We start from the raw sequence: 17826 nt of genomic DNA, 5'->3' as shown, positions 1-17826 counted from the left end.
TTCACAGAAGGCTCTCTTAGAAGGATTAACTGGATTTGAGATTGTTAAAAGGGTTAAATATCTGGGGGTGATTTTGTCGCCCTCTAATACAAAGCTATATAAAAATAATTATGAAAAACTATGGGGGAAAATTCAAAAGGAATTGGAGAGTTGGCAAAAATTGCAATTGTCTTTGCTGGGACGGATTGCAGCAGTGAAAATGAATGTCCTGCCCAAATTTTTATTTTTGTTTCAAATGATACCGATTCTTAAGAAAGATTCTAATCTGGAGGAATGGCAGCGAGGTATCAATAAATTTGTGTGGGCAGGGAAAAAGCCACGAGTTAAACTTAAGATTATGCAGGATACTCGTGAGAGAGGTGGCCTTAAATTGCCTAATCTTAAATTATATTATGAAGCTGCTGCATTAGTAGGAATAAGTGATTGGATTAATTTGACGCAATTGAGGTTATTAAATCTTGAGGGCCATGATTTGTTGTTTGGCTGGCATGCATATTTGTTGTATGATAAGAAGGTAGATACTGTGTTTAGGATGCATATTTTAAGACAGGCATTGCTGAGAGTCTGGAAGAAGTATAGACATAAGCTAAGCAGCAAGATACCATTGTGGGCAATTCCAAAACACGCAATAGAAAATATACATGCTGGTTTCAAACATGATGTGACTACGTACAAGGAAATTTTAAGCCTGGAAAGGAATGTTTGGTGTTTGAAATCATATAGCCTCTTGCGAGAAGAGAAGGTTGTTCAATCTTGGTTTCAATATATTCAATTACAGGCCAGGTGGAAAGAAGACCAGAAAAATGGATTTACAATGACTGATGGAAATTTGATAAAGCAGATTAGAAATCAGGGGTCAGCACATATTAAACGGATATATCTTGCATTGATAGAGATTGACTCGGAAACAGAGCTTGTTAAGGATTGTATGATAAAATGGGCCCAAAATATCCAGGAAGTTATTACAATGGACATGTGGGAAAAGATTTGGGTGAGGAACGTAAAATTTACTCAAGCTCAAAATTTAAGAGAGAACTTTTACAAAATGTTTTATAGATGGCATCTAGATCCTAAAAAGCTTGCAAGTATGTATCCGAATTATCAGCCTAAGTGTTGGAGGTGTGGTGATGAAGATGCAAAGTATTTCCACATATGGTGGACATGTAAGAAGGTTAAGGCTTTTTGGATAAAAGTCTGGTGGAATATGCAGAAGATTTTTAAACAGAGGATAAAGTTTTGTCCGCAACTTTTTTTGTTGGGAATAATTGCAGACGCTACAGTTGTGGACACCAAGCTGATGTTGAACTTAATTACGGCGGCAAGACTTTTGATAGGCCAATATTGGAAGAAAGAGGAACTGCCGACCATAGAAGAGTGGACTTTAAAGGTTTCCGACCTGGCAGAGATGGCGAAGATTTCGGCTTATTTGAAAGATCATTCGCAAGAACGCTATATTATGGATTGGAGAAAATGGATTGAGTTTATCCAGAACAAGTATAGGGTTAAGAAGTTTTATGTAGCATTCGAATAAGTCTTCTTTCGTTTTTTTTCCTTTTTTTTTATTCTAGTTTTTTATATATATTTAATATTGTTAAGGTGTGTCTTATCCTATATAAGCTAGAGAGTGATGGATTTTAGAACTTATAGTTGTTAGTATATGGTTGTTTATGGTTGCCTTTTTATATGTATATACCTTGTATTTAGCTCTGGGAAGTCGGGGGGGGGGGAGGGGGAGGGTGGAGGGAGGGGGGGAGGGAGGGAGGTTGGGGGGAGGTAGGGGGGGAGCTGGGAGGGGGAAGGGGGGTTTCTTAAGGGAAAACTGTATTTTAAAACTTTTCAATAAAAAGAAAGAGGCCCTTGGTGCAGTATGTGACTCAACGCCTTGAGTATTTGTAAAAATTATAGAAGTTGGATATACATAATTTTTAAAAAAACACAATTCTTTTCGTTTTAGTCCTGGAATCTCTTTTAATATTGTGAGCCACCTAGAGTTACCTTATGGTAAGATGGGCAGCCAATAAATTGAATAAATAAAATGAAACAAATAAATAATATCCTCCTGCTTTGGTATCCATCCTACATTTCTAAATTAGCTGGTAATTTGAAACTTTCAGAAAAGAGATGCCAAAACAGCACAGAAAATTGAAAACAATGATATCACCTGACAGATACAGCAATAGAGTAGTTTTCCTTTTTTTAAATGAATTGTGTAGCCAGTTTGGTATAGGATTAAGACACTAGGCTAAAAACCAGAAGACTATGAGTTTCAGACATGCCTTAGGTACAAAGTCAGCTGTATGATTTTGGCCAATCACTCCCGCTTAGCTCTAGGAAGGAAACATTGCTAAACCAGTTCTGAAAATGTTCCCAAGAAAACTGCCAAGACTTGTCCAGGCAGTTGCCAGGAATTAATACTGACTCAGAGGCTCAATCAATCAATCAATCAATCAATTTTCAAACATTGGGAAGTTTTTACAGCTATGCTTCACAAGTTCAAACATCAATGCACAGTGCCTCCTAGTGGTCAGTAGAGTCACTTACATTTGTCCCTCAGGAGTGTAGGTGGACCCGGTGATGGTGAACTCGTGCAAGCTGCAGTGACTGTCCTCAATCTTCTCCACAATGAACATCTACCATAACAAGAGAAAGAAAGAGGAGCAATTAAAAGATTGCACTGTTGAAGGGCTATTTACAAGTCACAAGTAAGTTTAAAGCATTTGTACATTGCTTTGTCACTGAAAAAGCAGACTATTTTGACAAAGACTGCAATCATCTGAGCCTGCAATCAGATACAATCACTGGGCTACATGAATGATGTTCAGCCCTCATTCCACGTTCTCTGACATAGCACAAGCAGTCCTCGATTAACAACTGCTCATTTAACAATGGCTTAAAGTTACAACGGCCTTGGAAGAAGTGACCTGTACTCACACTTACGACTGTTATACTACCCCTGCAGTCTGTGTGATAACAACTGGGGCACTTGGCAACTCACTCGCATTTACAACCTGTTATAGTGTCCTGTGGTCATGTGGTCATAATCTGTGACCTTTTTTTGCCAATTTCCAGCAAAAAATGACCATTGGGGAACCTGGATTTGTATAATCATTGTGTGATTCGCTTAATGACCACAGTAAGAATTGTTGTAAAATTGGGTCTGACTGAACTTATGACTGCAATTGCTTATGATGAAAAATTCAGTCTCAACTATAGTTGTAAATTGAGGACTACCTGTAACAAAGATCGTGTTAATATAATCTTACAATAAAGCAAAATTAGTAATCTAATTGATCCACTTGGTAAGGCTGATATCAATCTTGCAAGTTCAAAAGTGCAAATCTCTCTCTAGTATCCTTTGCCCCCCCTTTTTTGACCCTGTAATCCCTTAAATCAGGTTATAGTTGGGGCGATTGGATGGAGCTGAATGTTTACTGGCTGGATGCCCTTCCTGATGCCTACATGGAGTTTGCAGCAGATATTTTTTTCTTTGTGCCATGAAAGAGAAACATCTGTCACTACCTAGGTTTGAAATCTCAACCTTCTGAGTTAGAGGTGAGCATCTTCACCACTAGGCTACCACGCCTCTCTAATTTCCTTTATACTCTGAGAAATTAGGGTGTGTCTCTTCTTGCCCTGCCCACTATCCAGCTGTAGACTATGCTGTTTCTTAACTTATTGTTCCCTAGGCAGTATCCCTGGGCCCAGTCCTCCCACATACTATTACAGATGTATATGGCGAATTTCAGAAGTTGTTTTCCATTTTGGCACCCCTTAAAATTGGTACTTAGGCGATTGTCTAGATTGCCTAGGCTTAGAACTGGCCCTCTGTGCCCTTTAAAACTCATCTTGCTGTACTAAGAGATGACACCCAAGGGCAGGTTATCAGAGGACAATCAGTGGGTGGGTGGAAATAAAGCCTCAGTCTGCTCCCACATTGCACCAGGGGAGCAAAAAGGGATGATGTCACTGCAACAAAATGCAATCTGATTCCTGTTCATGTCAAAATTTATTCTGCTTTTATCAGACTCTTAAGCAATTCTCAGCACATGGGAACTTTCTCTGTTGAGTTCCCACATTTGTCAAATTCTTGAGTAACTAGGAAAGAGCTGTTACTTTTCTCTCTCCCAGCCTCTTCAGATTTAGGGCTTTTACTACTCTACCCACGATAACAATTTCTGCTGCTGTTTATAGTTTTACAATGTAAAATCATCATCTGAAATGCTTACAATCTTCCAATACAACACCTTAAATTCATGAGTTGATGTGCTTCAAACTGTCCAGTGTTGAGATGCAGCATTTGGGGGGAAATGCAAAATCTGACAATTATAGGTAGTCCTCGACTTATAACCACAATTGGTATCAGAATTTCCATTGCTAATCAAGGCAGTTGTTGAGTTGTGCCTGACTTTACAACTCTATTGCCACAGTTAAGCAAATCACTGCAGTTATTAAATGAATCATGAGGTCTTTAAGTGACTTTAAAGAGTTTGCTTCTCAGAAGCTGATTGGGATGGTCACTAATGGAAATCACATGACCCCAGGACACTGCAATTGTTGTAAATACATGCTGGTTGCCACGTGCCCAAAGTTTGATCACATGACCATAGGAATGCTGTAAGGGTCATAAGTGTGAGGATGAGTAATAAGTCACTTACTACTCCAAAGCGCCAGAAGGCAGGACAAGAAGCAACAGTTGGAAACTGATCAAAGAGAGAAGCAACTTGGAATTAAGGAGAAAGTTCTTAAAAGTAAGGACAATTAACCAGTGGAACAGCTTGCCACCAGAAGTCATGGGTGCTCCATCACTGGAGGTTTTTAAGAAGAGACTGGACAGTCACTTGTTTGAAATGACATAGGTTCTCCTGCTTGAGCAGGGGGCTGGACTAGAAGACCTCCATGGTCCCTTCCAGCCCTATTCTATTCACACTTTCTGCCTCAGAAAGTAGAAACAGAACTGAGATGTGGAAAAGAAAAGGAAATAGCTTTTGGTTACATGTTAGGCTAATCGCTAGCTGGTCATTCCAGGACTTGAAGATCCTTCAGCCACAAGCTTGGACTTCAGTTGATCTGGCTCAGAAAAGAATTAAATGACCCAGCCAGTTAATCAGCTAAAAGCAAGCTTTTAACAACTCTATATTTTTGTATAGCACATCTTGCCTGTCCTATCCCACAAATTTTGGGGATCCCTGTGGTGATTTGTGTATGGAAAGTGGGCTGTTGCTGTTGCTGAAACCTGGTTAACTTTCCAGACAATGAGAAAGCAGTGAAGGGGATATGATGAATGGGGAAAAGTGACGTGATGCTTAGTTGCTAAAAACAAAAACAGAATGGATATCAAAGCACTACAGATGCCTCTGCCAAAGACTAATTCTAGTTTTCAATGACTTAAACAAATAATCAGGCCAAACATTTTTTTAAAAAAAAACATACAAAAGAAAAAAAAGAAAGAAACACAAAGCAATCCACAGAAGGCCCCAACTCCTGTTCTAAAATCTTCTCTATCCTACTTGATTTTATTTTATTTTATTTTTATTTTTATTCCATTTATATCCCGCCCTTCTCCGAAGACTCAGGGCAGCTTACAAGCTTAGCAGTAGCCTTCATTCTATGTATATGCCTGCTTAGTAGGGCTTTCGCCCCCCCCCCCCAAGCGGCATTTTGCTGAATTAACAGCCCCAGCCTATTTCACCTGTGGCCTAGGACTGGGGTTGCTGGAAATTGTGGTTTAGCTACCTGCAGAGAGATTCATTCAAGAGTCCCTTATTTGTTCTTCTCATTATCCTGGCTTTTAATAGCAGATTCAGATGACTGTATACTATCCACTTGCAAGCGAGGTGAAGGGTCCCTCTCTCAAAATAATAGTTTCTAAAAAAATGAGATGATGTTTTAACTTGCCAAAGTATATCTGTACACAAATTAAAAGAAAATCGTATTAAACAGGTAGTCCTTGACTTACAACCATAGCTGACCCCGCAATTACGAGAGCCTCCTGTCATATTGCACTACAGTCTGGTTTGGAAGCATCACTGCTTCAGAGGGGAAGGCAATGCAGAGAGTGGTGAGGATGGCAGAAAAGATTATCGGCAGTGCCCTCCCTTCCACTCAGGGCATGGCATATACACGTTGCTTGAGCAGGGTCCGCAGGATTGTCTGGGAAGCTACACATCCTCTTCACGACCTGTTTTCCTTGCTACCTTCCGGTGGGAGGCTTCGTGGTATCCGAAGCAGAACATCCAGATTCAGTCAGTTTTGTTCCATACAGTAGCAACCTTGTGAACTCTCAAGCTTCCTCTTCCCACTATGTATTCAAGATGCACAGTGATTAATATTTATATGTAAGGGTTTAGGTATATACATATGTATGTATATAGCATGTCTATTTGTGTGTTATGTATGTGTACACTTTTGAGAGCAGGCAACAGAATTTCATTTTTAATGTGGGCCAGTATGCTCACAGTAAAAAATGACAATAAAGGTTATCTTATCTAATTACGGTTGTCATCACAGCACTACACCTTTTGTTGCAGTGGTCATTAAGTGAATGCACAGTTGTAAAGTGAATGCTGTGGTCATTAAGCAAATCCATTGTTTTCTATGAGGTGTCTTTTTGCTGGAAACTTTCCAGCAGTTACATTTGCAAGCAGCCATTAATGCGGGCCAGATGCCCCAAATGTGGTCATGTGACTGCAACAAGGAGGCAGCAGTCAGAATTTCGAATCCAGGTTGTAAGTACTTTTTTCCGGGCCTGTCATAACTTCAAATGGTCCCTAAGCAGGTCATTGTCAATGCTGCTAACATCGGGTGTTATTGCTTTGACAACACATGGAAATGCATTCATTTTTCTCTTTCTCTTTTAGAGTGATTGATGCTGGGAGGGGGGATGTGGATGAGAGTCCAGTTAGTCATAACAATTGTAACCAAGCCGTGGGAATTCAATGTTACTAAGCCCAGAGTTGATAACAATTTGGCGGGCTGGAGATCTGTGGAGAGAGCCCGCATTTCAAGCTAATTGGGGAATGTGATTTATGACTGTTAGTTGGAGGAGGCAATTGTGCTTTGCTACTTTGTGCCAAGGGGAGGGGAATTCAGTTTTTGGTTTCAGCTATGTGGTGCCGATATTATGCTTCTTGAATAAAAGATTCTTTAAGGTAAACAATGCCTCGAAGTTCTTTTGAAGAGTTTCATCTGTCAGAACCATGACAGTCTAAGTCGAGGACTAACTGTATATATTTATCCCTCTTGGAAGCAGTGGGATTTGAATCTACAAGGGGCATGAGATAGAAAGCCATTTCAAGCTCTGCTTTCTGAATGAACTGATGCTATGACCACGTCCTGATCTCTTTAGTCTTGCAACAATAGGCTCCCTTCTCCTTAAACATTCATCTAATGTCCAGGCAAAGTTGGTTTGTTCTCTTAGTTATTTTAAAAGGTTCCTCTTTTGAATGTTGTACTTTCATCTCTGTTAATTTGTTACTGAACTCATTATGGGCCTATTGGGTTTTAATACTTTATGTCAGAGGTCCCCATGCTTTTGGGCACCAGGGACTGGTTCCGTGAAGAAAGGTTTTTCCATGGACTGGAGAGTGTGTGGTTTTGTGTGCTGCCTGCATCCCACGGATGGGGCTTTGCTGGTTTGTGCAGACTGGTTGCTGGCATGCCGTGGACCAGTAAAGGTCCAAGGACCAGGGGTTAGGGACCCCTGCTTTATGTAATTGGGTACTTGACTTCCTTATTGATAGGCCCTAGTTTGTGCGAGTTGGAAAGAAAGTTTCCAACACCATCTCCTTGAGTACGAGTTCCCCACAAGACTGTGTCCTGAGTCCGCTACTGTTCACCTTGATGACCCATGACTGCTGTACCAAATCTGCTACGAATCATATTGTGAAGCTTGCAGATGACATGGCAGTGGTGGGTCTTAACCGGGATGACAATGAAGATGCTTATAGAGAAGAGGTGAAGGTTCTGGTGGACTGGTGCAACAAAAGTAACCTGGTTCTAAATGCTGATAGAACAAAGGAGATCACTGTAGATTTTAGAAAGATCCGGCATAGTCATACTCCACTTAGTATCAAGGATGCAGCTGTAGAGGTGGTCAACAGTATTAAGTATCTTGGGATACTTAATACAGATAACATAACAATCTGAATTGGTCTCTCCACACCTCATCCTTAGTGAAGGGTGCAAACCAGCGTCTGCATTTCCTGCGTCGGAGGAAAGCACATGTCTCGCCTTCTGTCCTGGCCACTTTTTACAGAGGCATGATTGAGAGCATTTTAACAAACTGCATCACTGTCTGCTTTGGTGGCAGCAGTGCCTCAGATAAGAAGTCCATACGGAGAATGGTAAGGACAGCCGAGGAGATCATAGGAAGCTCACTCCCTGGTATTCAGGATGCTGCTTATAAGCGCTATGTGCTTAGAGCTTGAAGCATTGTTAGAGACCCCACACACCCACTTTATGGTTTGTTTCTGTTGCTCCCCTCTGGGAGGAGGTTTCGAAGTATTTATAGCAGGGGTACCCGATTCTTTAATAGCTTTGTTCCCTATGCCATCTGTCTGGTCAACTCACAAGATTTGCTTTTCTCGCCATCCACATGTATACATAATCCAAACTAGACTGTGTTGTCCCTCTGTGTCATATAATATATGTGGGTATATGCATAATTCTGTATTTATTTATTTTTGTCATATTTCTGTAGTGTATATTGGAGCTGGTGACCCTTTGAAAGCTGTATGCAATGAAATTTCATTTTAATGTATGCCGATTAGTGTACATTCAAAGTGACAGTAAAGATTATTCTATTCTATGTCAGTGTGTGTGGCTTTTAATGGAGCTACCACAAATGTTCAAATATTGTGTTTTTTGGGGAACAAATGGCAAGACTGAGGACTTATATGATCTCAGGCAGATGAAGCTGGGTGGCTACGACTGGGCATATTGTTATAAACGGGAATGTCACAAAAACATTTCTATAATTTAAAATAAACACAAAGCACTTGGTGAATTTAGAAATTTACATATTTTGTATATTTACTCTGCTCACACAGTAGCATTATTTATAGGCATGTGCTTCTTTCTTTCTTAATGTATCTTACTCCAACCTATGCCACACAATTTTGGAATAATTGTTTTTTCCAACAGGTGGGATTTCCCACTTCTCTAAACCCATCTCCTTTCTGACCCAGTAGCCTTCCATGTATTTTCTTGGCTGTGGTTATTCCTGCACCAGTCTGGGCCTGTTAAATTCAACCCCAGTTCAGGGTTCGGCCTACCACATATGGAAAAGTGCTTGGTATCCTATAGCAACCAAGCTTGGCATGCTATTTCTTCTGTCAACAAAGCGCAAATGCAAGCGGGGACGACGCTGAAAGTTCACCATGGAGAGATCTGATCACATTCTCTTGTCTGCGCCCTTTTGCGTATGGTCTCATTCCCACTTTTCATCAGAATGTAAACAGAGTGGCGGAAAAAGCAGACAGCTAATCCCCAAACCGGATAGGAAAATATTTGATTCCAAGAGCCCTTTTAAAAGAGATTTGGAGCCTAGCCATCCACATTCAGATCCATTTACCTGAAAAGGTGTATGGGTACACGCTGCACCTGCTCCAAAGCTCTAGTGGCCAAGGACCAAACTGCCCACTCATCCAGAGTTGATCGTTCTCACAACTTTAAAACACCCAGCAGCTGCAGTTTCACTTAAAGTTGCTTTCATTATACCACCAAGGGCTCTTTGAACAAGAGCCTTGGTGGAGCAGTGGGCTAATGCCTCCTTGAGTAACACCAGCTGCCTGCAATTAGTGCAGGTTCGAGTCCCACCAGGCTCAAGGTTGACTCAGCCTTCCATCCTTCTGAGGTAGGTAAAATGAGGACCCAGATTGTTGGGGGCAATAAGCTGATTTTGTAATAATGCTGCTTGGGGGGGCGGGGCGCAAAAGCCCTAATAAGCAGGCATATACATAGAATGAAGGCTATTGCTAAGCACATTGATTTGTGCTTTAGATTGTAAGCCGCCCTGAGTCTTCGGAGAAGGGCGGGATATAAATGGGATTTTTTTAAAAAAGATCCAAATCGACTTAACCATCTTCATAGAAAGGAATGCCCCCATGCACCCCACCCATGTCTTGAGAAGTATGTTGCAGACCCCCCATCAGTCAAGGAATTTCTCCTGGCAGGGTCCAGGAGAAGACACTTTGCTGCCACGATGCCTGCCCTCTGGAACATCATGCCTCCCCCCCCCCGAGGTGAGATCCTCATCCACCGTTTTGGCCTTCTTAAAGGGCTTGAAGGGCTCTGCCAACTGACCTGTGGCCACAATGGGGAAGTGGCATCCTGGCAATGATTAATGAGGGTTAAACAGCCTTGATGATGCAGTGGTTAAAATGCAGTATTGCAAGCAAACTCTGTCCACAGTCTGGAGTTCGATCCTGACAGGATTCAAGGTTGACTCAGACTTCCATCCTTCTGAGGCTGTTAAAATGAGGACCCAGATTGTTGGGAGCAACATGCAAATAATGCTTACACAGTGCAGTAAAGCACTATGGGGGGGGTATATAAGCCTATTGCTATTGCTAATGAATAAGACAGACCCCACCACCTCCCGGTGCACACTTTGCTCCCTTCCTCTCCTTCTTGGTCAATTGAATTTTAACTGAATTTTAAATTTATGGTCTTTATTGTTTTAATGTTGTATATGGTATTTTAATTGAATGACTGTAAGTGGCGAGATGGGCAGCATAGAAGTTAAACAAACAAACAAACAAAAACAAACAAACAAACAGTTCTATCAGGAAATTCCTCCTTATTTCCGGGTTGAATTTCCCTGTGAGGAGCTTTCACCCATTGCTTCTTGGATGCTATGGAGAATAAATTAACCTCCTCTTCCCTGTGACAGCTCTTCAAGTATTGGAAGACAGCTATCATGTCTCCCCTCAGTTCATGCTTTCCTTCCCCTTCCTTTCCATGTATTTTTCTGTGTGCATGAAAGAGAATAATTAGTACAAACCGATAAGGATGCATTAATGTTGTCAGTGGGTAGCTTATTTTACAAGCAATGGATTTTAATTGGGAGTCATTAATTCAATTAGTATACATTCATTCTACTTTAGGGTTTACTTTTACTGTAACATCTTGGAAAAATATGTGTGTGTCTATTTGTGTGTCTCTATGTGTGTGTGTGTGTGTATGTGCGTATGCACACACTTGTGTAAGTGTACCAAGTGTACCCATTTATTATGGAGAGAGGAATTTAACTGGCATTGGCAACAGGTTAATGAAGTAGGGAAGTATGGAGTAAGTAAGTAGGGAAGATTCTTATCCATATCTATACTTATTTTTCTGATTTTTATTTCTTTTGGGGTTGAATTGACTTCAATTCAGCATCATCACCTTTTCAGAGGAATACGGCAAACATCCTGCTAATTAGCTGAGGATTCAAATAGAAAGAAAAAAGCAATTTGCTTAATCAAAAAGGCCGCCAGGAGGCACTTAGACACAAAAGCTCTCTTATTCCCTTTTTTTCCAAGACAGATTAAAAGAGAAGGAGGAGGAGGAGGAGGATTAAGTTAGTCACACAGTCAGAAACACAAATAATGCCTAGAAATATTGGCTAGGAATGTGGCACCCAACCCAGGGTGAGGGACGCAGCTATAAACACATAGCTTTTCCAATTCTCCTGAGCAAAAATGGAAAGCATGCTGGCTGGGGAATTAATTTGCCAAGGTTGAAAAAACACTGCCCCAAACCAACAACTAGTTCTTCCAACAGCAAGAATTTAGACCAGTCTTTCTCCAAACAGTGCCATATAGCAATAGCAATAGCACTTAAGACTTATATACCATTTCATAGTGCTTGACAGCACTCTCTAAGCAGTTTACAGAGTCAGCATGTGATTGATTGATTGATTGATTAAATTTATATGCCGCCCTTCTCCCTAAGGACTCAGGGCGACTCACAACAATAAAAAATTAAGAAACATAAAGTACAAAAATTAAAAAAGAATTAAACAATAAATATGATAAATACATGACAATTTAACCCAATAGAAGCCTAATTTAAACCGTAATCAGTCCAGACCCGCTTGTTGAAATAACCAGGTCTTCAGGTCACGGCGGAAGGACCGAAGGTCAGGGGCTGTCCGGAGGCAGTTCATTCCAGAGGGTCAGCGTGCCCACAGAGAAGGCTATCTGCCTGGGGGCCGCCGGCCGGCATTGCCTGGCCAACGGCACCCTGAGGAGGCCGACTCTGTGGGAGCGAACCGGGCGATGGGAGGTTGACAATGGCAGCAGGTGGTCTCACAATCATCTGTGGTCCTCATTTTTCTGACCTCGGAAGGATGGAAGGCTGAGCAGATGTATTGGATTTCAGCCCCCACAATCCTTAACCAGTACAGCCGTGCTGTCAGGGATGGTGGGAATAGATATCTCACCCAATAGGGGGGAGAAAGCTGATGTAATCAATGGCAATAAATTCCCTTTTGATCTCATGAGGTTGCTCTATTGGGAAATTGAGAGTGATTTCTTTGCACCTGTAGGAAGACAGCACCACCACCACCACCACCACCAGAGAAGGAAATATTTTGGGGTAATATTAAAAAGGCAAAATATTATATTTCCCTACAGGATCTTATTAGGAACGCGGTGGCTCAGTGGTTTAGGACACTGAGCTTGTCGATCAGAAGGTCGGCAGTTTGGCGGGTCGAATTCCGAGTGCCGCGTAACAGAGTGAGCGCCTGTTACTCGTCCCAGCTTCTGCCAACCTAGCAGTTCGAAAGCACGTAAAAATGCAAGTAGAAAAATAGGGACCACTACGGTGGGGAGGTAATAGCGTTCCGTGCGCTTTTGGCGTCTAGTCATGCCGGCCACATGACCACGGAGACGTCCTCGGACAAGCGCTGGCTCTTCGGCTTTGAAACGGAGATGAGCACCGGCCCCTAGAGTCGGAAACGACTAGCACACATGTGCGGGGGAACCTTTACCTAAAGGATCTTAAAGGCAAAAAAAGCAGGCCCAGTTTTTCTTAATAGCCCCAAGCAGAAACTCAGCAGGCCAGGTCTGTAGAAATGCAGATTTGATAATCCCATTCAGAAAGTCTGAGGTCCCATTCATGAGCAAATGCTAGCATGCAGAAGCCCATTCAAGACAGGATCTTTCAAAATCCCTTGGAGCAAAACTGATAGCTAACAATAGCACAGTGATAGGATTAGAACCAGCAACCCCTCACCCATCCAACACAGGACAGAGCCATCAGCCTCAGCCCCAGGAAAGCAGGATATGACCTTTAGGACATAATAGGATTAACTCACCACCATCAGAATACAAAAAGGGCACATTCAGACTCAGGTCAAAGTACATGACACCGGAAATACAAAGCCACAGGAACAGGAACAACTCCAAACACAAAAGCCCAAGAAGATATAAAAACCCACCACTCCCAGCAACATGGGGTCAGCTGCTCCTGAGGCACATGTCTTGTGGTTCTGCTCTTCAATAAACTACAACCTTCTTTCTAAAGCAGTCTCCATTTTGTTTATTCCAGGCTTGGACTGGACCCTGATGAAGATTTTTCCTTCAACACACCTGTACAACATAACTGCTGGGAAATGAAATCTTGTCGTCAAATGGCTATCACAGTGATGGCGAACCTTTTAGAAACCGAATGCCCAAACTGCAACCCAAAACCCACTTATGTATTGCCAGGTGGGCGTGGCCCACTTGGTGGGTGTGGCTGCAGTGGTCATGGCAGACTGGGTGGTCATGGCAAAGGTGGGCGTGGCCAGCTCAATGTTGCTCCTGGGGAGGGATGCCTGTGGGGGCTGGGCAGGGTTGGGGGAGATCCAGGAGGTCTCTGGTGGGTGGGGCAGTGGGCAGGAGGGCGTCTTTCTCAGCTGATGGCTTGGGGAGGGAAGGGGGCAGCTACACCCACTCCCAAACGCTGCCGTCTCACAAAAGCAGGATGAAAACTCCCAAAAGCAACAAGGAAAAAAAGTTAAAACGGAAGAGTGTCTCACGATGGTTTTCTTCCCCACTTCCTTCTAGCTGCAGTTTAAACATGTAAAGACCACAAAAGAAAAAAAACTTGGCTTTCTCTCGTTTTAATTCAGAAGACAGGAACGGGAGGATTGGGGGGTTGTTTGTTTCAAAGGAAGGGAAAGAAAGGGGCTGGGGGAGCATGGCAGGTGAACGGTGATGGCGCAAGGCTTCTGGCTATGCAGGGGGGCGTTGGGGGCACGTTCTCTTTAAAAGAGCAAAATGAGGCAAAAAATAAAAATCACCCACTCACTCCACCTCCCCCCAAATAACAAAGCTTTCAATGATACAAACAGTTCTTGGAGGCCATCTGGATGGGCTCACTGCCCCTCTGACTCCCTCCCCAGACACTTAATTGCAGAACGTTGGGCAGGGGGATCCCCCCTCTTGATTCAGGTGTGCCAGCTCAGCAGCACTGCTTCTTCCCCTGAGGACATCGGGAGCGGCCACCCTGCCTACCGCTCATCCCGGGGCAGCTGGTGCCGTCCCGCGCTCTCCAGCCCATCGCCAGCTATCTGGGCGCGCCACACTTGGACCTTGGACAGATGGAGGCAGAGGGGAGTGAGAGCCACGGCTGCCCGGCTCCTCAACCTGAGGACGAGTGCGGGGAGAGACACTGCCCGGCTCAGTAAGCTATGGTCTGCCCACAGAAGGAGGAGGAGGGAGGAGGGCTGGGCGGGGACAGCTACAGCACTGCCCACGGGGGGAATCTGACCAGCCCCAGCCTGGAGGGGGGGAGAGGCTGAGAGAGCCCAAAGGGAGGCAGGTGTGGTGCTCATGGATAGCCACTCTCCCCCCGCGCTCCTGCAGAAGGGCTGGCTGGCTTCGGCGTCACCCGGGCAGGCCTGGCCGCGCATCTACCCAGCGGTGCTGGTGGGCCCGGCCTTTCTTCTTTCCTTCCTCCCTTTCTCCAAAGTCCAAACTTATGTGTCCTCCTTCCTCCGCTAGTCTTCTGCAAAGCGCAAATGGACACCACGTCCTACTTGTCTTCTCCAAACTCATGCCCACCATCGCTTCCAAAGGCCGTCTGCTTGCTCACTAGCTCTCTTGCTGCACTCCCATCAAAACCTGCTCCTTTTATAGGTTCCCCTCTCCCCACCCAACTCTCGCAGCTGTTCCCACAAGAGTGTTGCTGGATTCGGTTACCCTGCCTTCTCCAGTTCCCACTAGTCAGGCACATGTGGCAAGGGGGAGGGGAGTGTCCCTCTGGCTTGTGTGCCAACAGAAAGGGCTCTGCATGCCCAGTCTGGCACGCATGCCATAGGTTCGCCACCACGGGGTTAGCATGATAGGGCCACCACATCTGGTATGCAAGAATCCAGATGACCATTAGATGTCAGAAAGGAGAGTTCCTAGGCTGCCTTCTGTTGGTTATTCAGATTTTTGCAGTTCAGATATTCAGATATTTATGTACAGGTAGTCCTTGCTTAATGACCGGTTGCTTAGCAACCATTCAAAGTTATGATGCACTTCCCTAGATTTATAAAATATTTTCAAAGTTCTGATAGCCACAACCCTCCCCCCTCATAGTCTTGTGATTGTATTTTAAGTCTTTGGCAACTGGTTTGCATTTATGGGTTTTTGCAGGATCCTAAGGTCACGTGATTATGATTTGCAGTGTTTTTTGTTGGTTTCTGGTGTTTAGTTCTAGTTTCTGACAAAAAACCCTCCATCCTTGGGGAAAATGGTTTGCTTAATGTTTGCTGTAAAAACAGACGTAAAATCGGGTATAGTCACGTGGTGATCCGTTTAACAACTACCATGACTTACAATTATAATTTTGGGCTCAAATCAAAGCCTATATGTATAATGGAGAATGTACCTAGTTATAAAGCATCAATTTATCATAAGTCTAACAGTTTTCCTCATGGATGTGCCATCCTGACCCATTTTTTCCCCCAGACATGTGTAAACTTTCCAAAAAAAAAGCTCCAGAATACAGCTGTCCATTATTTTGATAACCTAAAGTAATTTGGGGTACTATTTAGGGCCAGAAGCGTTCTTGGAAATACAGATGAAGTTGGATGCTAATATTTTTCTTTGCAGTATGCTTGCTTTTATTGCTCCACAATTTTAGTGCTACATTTCTAATGTCCGCATGTATGTTAAGACTCTAGGTTTTATTTGATGATTTTAGCTTTTTACAAGCTGCCTTGGAAAACCTGCTTTGCAGGGCAGAATGCCAATTTTATAGATATAATATTTAAACATTTAAGATAAGTTTCCATTTTTTAAAATGAAAATATCTTTCTTAAATAAATAAAAGTTTAGGTCGAACAGGAAGCAGGAACTTGGCATTCAAAAGAGACTCAGAAGTATGAGCTGATCAACAGAACAGCAGGTTGATATGCAGGAATATAATGTGTAAGGATTTTTAAAACAAACACTTCCTTTTAGATTGGGATTGGTGGCTATTGATGCCCTTTCCAAATCATAAAATCAAATACAGGCCCTGTTTTAATTCCAATATATACTATGGAAAATGTCCTGAATTATCATATCATCTAGCTTTTAAGATCAATTTTAGAAGCCTGGTTCTTAAGCTCACCATTTGCTATCTACTATACCTGGGCTTTTCAACCAGTGGTACGGGTACCACCTGTGGTACATTGGCACCTGGCACGTGGTACGCGACCATCCTAGAAAAGTGGTAGCGGGGAAGGGGAATGAGCTGAACTGGTGGCAGCACCGCACAAGCCTGAGCGAGAGACAGCTGGAGCTGCAGGGCTGTCAGGGCTCACCGGAAGCGCCAGGATCAGCGCTTCTTCGGGGCTGTCAGGGCTCAGTGGAAGTGCCAGGATCAGCACCAGGCTCCAGCTGGAGCTTGGCACTGATCCTGGCACTTCTGCTGATCCCAGAAGAAGCGCCAATCAGTTGGAATGTTGAAGCATCTCCAGGGTCTTGTGATTTACATTCAGATGCTTGGCAACTGATTCATGTTTATGATGGTCACAGTGTCCCAGGGTCATGTGAAATGACCAAAACCTGCTGCAACCACCCTGGGGGGATGCCAATCCTCAACAGAAATGAAAACCTCGGACAGGAGGAAGAGTGCCGCCGGGCGGGCAGGCAGGCAGGTGTCTTGATTGGCTGTGGCTTGGGGGGCATTTTTTTCAGTGCCATTGTAACTTCAAACAGTCACTAAGCGAACTGTTGTAAGTCGAGGACTACCTGTACTTCATCACTTTTTTCTTTTTGGGGGTCATCAAGTTTTTGACACCTTGCTAGGCGACTGGTGGTACTTGGATGTTGCCATATCCTAAAAGTGGTACAATGGGTGAAAAGGTTGAAAAGCCCTGAACTATACCATTCAGAGAAACCGGATTATTATTATTTTTTGACATCTTAGAAATTTTTTCAACAAGGCAATCCCACTGATTTCAACTTCTTAAACATGTCTGACTCCCATAGGTGGATACAGATTTCCTGAAGTTTTTTTAGTTTTTATTAATGCTCATTAATTAGGAAGCGTGCCTGATAAATTATTCATCTGACTTTTACAGGCATCTCTGTGAAATTCCTAAGGAGGGCTGTGCTGTGAAAAGTGGGTTTTGGAAAGTTTTTTACTTTATTTTTAAGAGAAAGGAACCAAGTATGCGATAATAGAACAGAGGTGAAGCTGTTGTTTTAGCTGAAGATCACATTCCTTTAAGTATATTTTGTCAGTGGTAGTGGGCAGACTCAGAATTGTTGACAGGTTGTTTGGTGTGTACATGTGTGTGTGGGGTGGGTGGGTGTACGTGTGTGTGTGTGTGCATGCGTTTGCTTCTCTCTCTGAAATATAAAATGTCAGATGGGTCAA

The 17826-nt window shown here is 43.1% G+C and overlaps 1 protein-coding gene across 6 annotated transcripts in view; it reads right to left on the bottom strand.

Annotated features, from left to right (window-relative positions):
* Positions 1–17826, bottom strand: part of ATP2A3 (ATPase sarcoplasmic/endoplasmic reticulum Ca2+ transporting 3) — a 153295-nt gene that overhangs the window by 30738 nt on the left and 104731 nt on the right. For all 6 annotated transcript variants that reach the window (XR_014024653.1, XR_014024654.1, XM_081314138.1 and 3 more), the window contains one exon: positions 2542–2630. Coding sequence is in view for 4 of the 6 variants with exons in the window: in XM_081314138.1 (XP_081170264.1) it covers positions 2542–2630 (89 nt within the window). In the remaining 2 variants the exon portion in view is untranslated. The remainder of the gene's footprint in view (positions 1–2541; positions 2631–17826) is intronic.

This window comes from Vipera berus (genome assembly GCF_964194415.1).
Source record: "Vipera berus genome assembly, chromosome: 1".
In the NCBI taxonomy this organism is placed as follows: Eukaryota; Metazoa; Chordata; class Lepidosauria; order Squamata; family Viperidae; genus Vipera; species Vipera berus.
This window is presented reverse-complemented; position numbering and strand designations above follow the sequence as displayed.